This window comes from Cryptomeria japonica, chromosome 9 (genome assembly GCF_030272615.1).
Source record: "Cryptomeria japonica chromosome 9, Sugi_1.0, whole genome shotgun sequence".
Taxonomy (NCBI): Eukaryota; Viridiplantae; Streptophyta; class Pinopsida; order Cupressales; family Cupressaceae; genus Cryptomeria; species Cryptomeria japonica.
In genome coordinates, this window is record NC_081413.1 from 378,181,618 (window position 1) to 378,189,391 (window position 7,774).

The 7,774-nt window shown below is 37.2% G+C and overlaps 1 protein-coding gene across 1 annotated transcript; it reads right to left on the reverse strand.

Moving 5' to 3' along the window:
- Positions 1-1,663: 1,663 nt before the first annotated feature.
- Positions 1,664-4,738, reverse strand: LOC131072629 (uncharacterized). Its single transcript, XM_058008866.1, has one exon. It carries the CDS (start codon positions 4,394-4,396, stop codon positions 2,504-2,506), a length of 1,893 nt encoding a protein of 630 aa, XP_057864849.1. The 5' UTR covers positions 4,397-4,738; the 3' UTR covers positions 1,664-2,503.
- Positions 4,739-7,774: the final 3,036 nt, after the last annotated feature.

Genomic DNA, 7,774 nt, shown 5'->3' on the forward strand with positions numbered 1-7,774 from the left:
AATGCCTTGGTTGCAAAATAGTAAAATACAGCATTGTTAGATGGTTCGTATCCTCCAATTAAAAAAAATTGCTCCCAGATTTACAAAGATGAAGCACTCATTTGTAAAAGGTTGGCAATTAAAACGAGGGCCCATGTAAGTGATTGCAATCTAGCTTTCAGCTGTGGGTGATCATGAAAAAATGTTACTCATTAAGGACCTGAAAAAGAAAATTCAAACTCCATAAAAATATAACAGTTGATGTTCAGGAAGAAGATTTTGAGCAACTGCAACAGGAGGGCCTAAAATATGTCAGAAGATCAACAAAGCACTCATTTGTAAAATGTTACGGAATAAAAACACAGTCCCATGGAAGTGACTGGCAATCTAAATTTAATCTCTGAGTAGTCCCAAAAAACGTTACTTTTTGAGGAAAATTTGAGAACTTCCCTCCTTAAAAGAACAGATAATGTTTAGAAGGAAGATATTCAGTAACTGCTGAAAGTGGGGCCTGAAACTTTGAAGCACTTGCTTAGTAAGAATTACAGCTCCATGTCAATGCCAAAGAACTTTCCTTTGGGGAAATACAAATAACAGTAGCTAATACTCCTGCAATGGGCAGTGTTACTGATGTACAATCCACCGGACTATCTGACTACTGAATGATACCACTATTAATCAGAAAATACTGCAGAGGAAATCTAGAAAACCCTTTCATGTGACCCATGTTAGAAGGTTCCCTAGACCAAGACAAGTCCAGAAACTCCAGAACAAAAGATGACTTAATAATAAGTTACTCTTCATAAAGCATACACAGATCCAGCTCCTTTCTTTAACCGACGTCAATTGAATCCAGCACTGCCCTCTTCCTACTAGACAAAGATTTTGTAGGTAAGCCTCTAATTCATGAATCTAGCAGGTAGTCTCAATAAAAAACAAATAGAACTTCAGGAGGACTCCAAACCAACAGCCTCCAACCTGCACACATGTAATAGTTCATTTGAAAATGGAAAACCCAAGCAACTAAAAATGAGAAAGTCAACACGCTTTGGAGTGATCACCTATTTAGCGGTTCGCCCTACTTATTTCCATAACAGGAACAATTCATAAACTAATAGAGCATCTGCTATGGAAGCTCTGTACCACATGTGATTTAAGCAATAAAAGCGGGAAAGAGAATCTAAAGCTACTAAATGGGGATGGTTTACTCCATGTCAATGAGAACCCAACTAACCAAATACCTTCAAGATGCTAACACCAGTGCAAACACAAGCATCGATAATGTATATCTTTTGAAAGCAGCTTTTCATTCCATCTCCTCCCTTTCTCAATTTGAACATGAAAGACGAGGAATTATAAATTACTTGATAGCTAGAAACTATCAGGCTGGAAAATTTATGGTTCCCTCCCTATCATTTCCTTCATTAAAAGGCTATAGACTATCAGAAATTCCCTCCATAGACCAGGACTAAGTGACAAGTTTGCTTAGACATCTGATAATGGAAGAAGAGAATCAACAGTGTAGTTGTCAACTTGCCATGTATCACTAGAATTAATATGGAGAAAATCTCAATGTTCTACATGCAAAATGCCACTTTAATCCTAATCTTGATGCAAACATATCAAGCTGAATAATAAGATATATCACAAACTTCAATAAACAATATGAAAATCAAGCGGGCAATAGAATGGAAACTCCTCATTAATTATTCCATAATAATAATGCATTACACGAATCAAATTTACAAAAGAGAGTTGTTACCAGGCATTGCAACCCACATAATGTCATAAGAATCAGTGGACTCTAATTTTCTCCCTTGATATTTTGGAGCATTTACAATCAAGACAGTAATCAGACGATGCCATTTAGAATTGTAACATTTATTATTGAAACTCCTAAGATGACCGTTCGGGGGCTCCCATTTCACACTATCTAACAAAAGCCTAAAAATGTGCTGGCATATAGATACCCGGCACCTGCACTTGACAAAAGCCACCGTGGAGAAGGACCTTTTTAATTTGCATTATCATTACATTTTTTTTATAAACATAGCAAAAAAGTGTCATAATTGTTATATAACCAAATCAAAAAGTAACTTCTCCCAAACGAGAACATTGATCAAAAGTTATAGATGCAAAGAAAATTTCATGTCTAACTACGATAAGATACAGCGAAATTGATAATTCTTAAGCATCTAAGCAAATTATCAGATCCTGCATATGGTTATCATTACCTGTTTGTGGCAACCAAAAATGGAAATCAACAACGTTCTCAAATTTAACTCACACCACGGAAGAAAAGGTTAGTGCAGGTTAGTGCAGAACCAAGGGCTACTTGGTTGGCAATTTCGTATGGTATCCCGATGATGGCTAAAGAGTTAAAAACTGAAGAATGCAAAGCAATCCTTTCAGGATTCGATTCAATTCAACTGCATAGCAGTCGAGTATGATACATTTTGCTTACCGAAATACTGAGATCCAAACCCTAAGGAAGGTGGAAGTGAAGATTTTGAAGCAGAAAACCTTATGCAGTTGACATGTCTCCACCGCCAGAAGTAGCAGCAGGGTCAAGCTCCCAGCAATCCTTGGGTAAATCTTCGCGCTCGTCACCAGAAAGCTTTTTGGCTGGAACTTGATGAGAAAATCTCCTAAGCTCATCCTTGGAAATCGATTTAGATAACTGTGTTTTCTGAAACACGGATTTGAAGCGATCAATTTTGACAAGGGGAATCACACCCACACCATCCCCGTCGTTATAGTCCGTTGAAATCTCTACCATTTCATAAATGTGTCTATCATGTGGAGGAGTGTCTTCATTCCAGCTGCAACTCCACTCTTTGTACAAAGCCCACACGTCCCCCTTTTGGGGTACAATTCGAACAATTCCTTTAGGACGCTTTTCCCATGCAACAATATGAGAAAATATATTCAGGTTTCCGTTGGATAACTTTTTTGCGACTTTAAAATCTCCATTGCTTTGGTAAAATCCAGCATCCAACCAGTCATTAACAAACTTGTCCTTTTTTAAAGGCTCCAGCCAATTCATCTTAACCTCGAACTCTTTGGACTTGAGAATCTTGTGAATGCGAGCGTAAAAACGAGGCATGCCATCATCATCATCATACACAGCCCAAATCTGCTCCTCTTTAAAACAATCGGGAGCCCTGTCCTTGTCAAAATCATGAAAGTCGGCATCTGGTACATCAATATTCTCCGGGCCCTCATCTTCTTCTTCCTCCTCCTCCACCTCCTCCTCTTCCTCCTCGTCACTATCCTTCCTCCTCGACCTCGACTTGCTCGTTGCATTCCCCTTCACCTTGTCTACTACTTCCACCACATCGTCATCATCCTCATCTGAAACAGAAGAAGCATGTATGTCCTCGTCAGAATCACTCTCTTGGCTGCGCTTCTTCCTTCTCTTGTTGCTCTTCTCGGAGACACTCCTCTTCCGCCCATTATCTTCCTTCTTCGAGTCGGTTTTCTTGAGATCGTCTTCTTTTCTCTTAGAAGCAGGTATCTCATTCTTTGCCTTGTCAGGGGCAGCGGGGGCGGGGGCGGGGGCGGACGCGGGAGCAGGGGCGGGGGCGGAAGTGGGGACCGGGGCAGAGGCGGAGGCAGAGGCGGAGTGTGTATTGTAATGCCTAGGTACTGCATTGTGTGGAAAGGAAGTTTGAGGGGCGGAGAAAGGGGGATAGGGCACAGCCCCACCCCTGGGCATACCTGTAGCTCCAGCAAAGTTAGTCTGGCCGTTCTTGTGAAGAAAAGTTGTCTCCAAGGCCATGAAGGGCTTTTGGCAATTAGGGCAAAGAAGGTTATGATTAAGAAAGTTCCTGAGGTACTCATACTGCATCTTGCAGAAGGGGCAAGCCGTCCAAAATGTGGTGGGGGCCCCAGACGTATACTTGAAAAAACCTCCATTGTGAGCTGCCGGTGGCGGTGCCTGTGGCCTCGTAGGTGCAGGTGCAGGTGCAGCATTTGGCTTGGGGTTTTTCTGAACAATCCTGTTTGCCGAGGGCGGCACATAAATTCGCTTGTGGTCATAGACAGAGCGTTTAATCTTATCGGAGAGCACACCCCAAGCTTCCCCAATGAGCTTAAAAGCTCCCTCCGCCCCAGCGCACTTGTTCTTGTCCGGGTGCAGCATTAGGGCCAATTTTCTGTACTGTTTCTTAATGAGAGCTTCATCGGCCACCACATCCACCTGCAAAATACCATACCAGTCGGTCTGACCGTTGACTTTCTTCTCAGCGGCCATGTAGACATCGAGCACAGCCATCATCTGGGGCAACCCTTCCAGCGATGGGTACAGTTGCTGTGCCTTGACTAGAAATTTCTTGGCCGTCGCCACCTCCTGCGCGGCTAATTTCCTCTCCGCTATCTCCATAGCCCTGCATGCTTCGTCCTTGTTATATTCCATCTTTTTTTCTGAAACCCTATAACCACATCAACATCATCATTCTCTACTCCCCCTGCTCTGCTCCTCTTCAGGCCATGAAAAACCAGAACCAGAGAATAAGGGAAGCACAGTGAGAAAGATGATGCCTTTCTGTCCTTGTCTGTGACGTCCGCCCCTTAATCGGAGGAAATCGATAAGCGCTATGGAGATGAGCGAAAAGGGTATGGTCGAGTAGAGTAGAGTAGAGTAGACTCACTCGTCTTTCCCGGGCACCAACAATTTTTTGAAGCCAAGGAAGAGTACTAACAATAACAATGAGGAATTGTAAGGACGACGGACAAAAGTAACGCTCGCTCGCTCCTCCCCACACCAAAAATATTATATCAATAATAATAATAAAAATAAAAATGAACAATAAAATTAGCAGCCTTGTCTCACCTTGTCTCACCTACACTCTTGCGAGTAACAACTTCCAAGTCATTGTCGACACATCGACGATCTTCGTGACATTAGTTTGTTAAGCGCAGGTGACACGAGGCAATTTGTGCATTTTCTTCATCCAAAAAAACCCTAATTCCCATTCCCTTCCCTTCTCTCTTGCTATTACCCATGTCATTTTTTCATACCACACATTTGTATTAGGTTTGGTTTACATCTTGATTTTTATTTGTTTTTTATTTTTTATTATTTATTTAACAATTTTGCAATTGTGTTTAATTTTTACCCACAAACATTTTGTTAAAATTTATAAATTCGATTGTGTTAAAAATTTTCATCAAGATTTTAGACCAAAGTTCACGATCCATCATTAGAATAATCAATTTTTAATCAAGATTTTAGACCAAAGTTCACGATCCATCATTAGAATAATCAGTTTTTAAATTTAATTTTCTATTATTCTAATGATGGCAATCGAATTTATAAATTTTAACAAAATGTTTGTGGGTAAAAATTAAACACAATTGCAAAATTGTTAAAATATCTTGGTAGGGAAATTGCATACCCATTTACAAATAGATATAATTTTGTTTCCTCTCTATGAACTCATTTTCTTCTTTGTTCACACAAAAGGGTGATTGAGAATAAAGCTTCTAAACAGGGACCCACATCAAGCAACCTTGATAGTGCATTTTTTTACCTCCTCCCTCTACAATAGCCAATTTGTTGCATTCCCAAGTAGGAGGCTTTCCTATTTTTTTATTTTTTTATTAATTTATAAAATTCAAATTTAGTTTTAAATTTTAAAACCCTAAATCAACTAATATTAATTGAAAACAAAAACTCTATGATCTATTCTAAACCCTAGGACCTTAAAATCATAATCTATAAACTCTATATTTAAATATTATGGTTTATAAATTAGAGTTGAATTATTTCAATTTATGGTAAAATAAAAAACATAGAAACATCAATTAATCTATATTGATCAATATATCAATTGATCTCTATTGATTAATATAATTGATATATTGATCAATTACTGCATTGATCATGTTTACACCACTAACCATGTTTAGAGATTAAGTTTTAGGGTTAGTTTACACCATTAATCATGTTCAAGATTTAGGGTTAGCTATCAACATTAGATTTTAACTTAGATGTTCATAATAGATGCCACTTTGAGTATTTAAACTTGGACCTCTATAGTGACAAAATAATAATTTAATCAATTGAGCTCAACCTATAATTTACTCTTGTCTCATAATTATTATTATTATTATGGTACCAACCTGATATGTTTTAGTAAGTTGATGTAATTGTTTAGTTCAAAAATATTTGCACAAATGTATGATTAGACATTAGGGTAGTAAATAAAAGTCCCCAATAATTTATTAAATAATCAATAGCCTCAGAAAGTTTACACATTGAACAATCACTATACAACCTTGATAAGGCTTAATGGGGGGAGGGAAATTAGGGTTGACTGATTACCACCAAAAATATAAAATAAAAATTGTGGTATTAATATCACACAGAGATCAAATAGTATAGCATTATATCATATTATTGCATGTCTCGTGCACAACCTAGGGCCAATTGTCACAAATGCCAAGTGTCAAATACCATAAATATCACGTCTACAAGAACATTTGTATCTCATCAAGGTAAGAATAGTATAACTAAAATTTTGTCGTTTAAGATATTACCATATCAAAATTTCCACATCTATCTAAACACAATAGTAGACCAACAATACCTCATTGAGGTAGAAAGAGTGTGACAAGAATCATAACCAAGGGTGCATGTCACAAATGTTACTATCAATGTCCCTAATAAGGGCAAACAAGGGTATTATTACCTATTCCTAATGGATTAACACCGCATGTTGATCCATGACACCCAAAATGTATGCCACTGAAGCCTAATATCAAGATCCACTACCATGCATAGCAAAATAAGGTATCGATAATAGTATGTTGTATTAGTAACCTCGTGTTGATCCATGACACCCAAAATGTATGCCATTGAAGCCTAATATCAAGATCCACTATCATGCACACCAAAATAATGTATTGATAATAGTATCTTTTATTAGTATAATAGGTTACTATGTATGGATACACCATTAGTACTTTCTCATATATCAAAAAAAGACAACCTACTAACTAACATGTGATACTCCAATCATAAATGTAAATGTGTATATGAAAATATGGCTTATTTACCCCTAGTCTAATATGTTTTTTCATTGGTGATACCATCAAGGATAATGGTGGGCATCATAGAAATTGTGATCATTTTCCCTTATGTATCATATAGAGAAATTATATATCATAAGGTATGACCTAAGTAGGAAATTAAAATTCTAATAACTATAGGTAGGAGGAGGAGCCATATTATTTCAATAGTTGTTAGAAGATTCTATCAAACTGGAAGCTCATGATTAGTTAAATTATCAATAGGAGGTCATCACCTATTATTGATTCAATACTTACACGTTCAACTAAATCGAGGAGTTACAAAGTGATATGTACATCATCAAGTAATTATAGATGAAAGGCCACCACCAGTAATAAGTAACTCAAAATAACATCAAGTTGAGGGTATAAAACTACATTTTTTACACTACTTTGGCAACACCTTGTTTTATTAAAATTAAATGCATGTCTCAACTTAAATTATGTTACAATGTAAACTAGGTGATCATTTATTACACTACATCCATATTGAATGCTCTCATAACCATGACATTATTATTCATGATGATCATACATGTAATAGTATGCAATCTATTCCATACTTAAGATTTTCATTTACAAATATTTCCAATAGCCACATCATATATAGTACTTGATCTAACATAGTAGTAGTATTTTAAAACCACCAATTGCTTAGGTGTAGTAACTTCATAGTTAAATTCTTTCATATTTGTATTTTACTTTTTATTAATTTATTTAT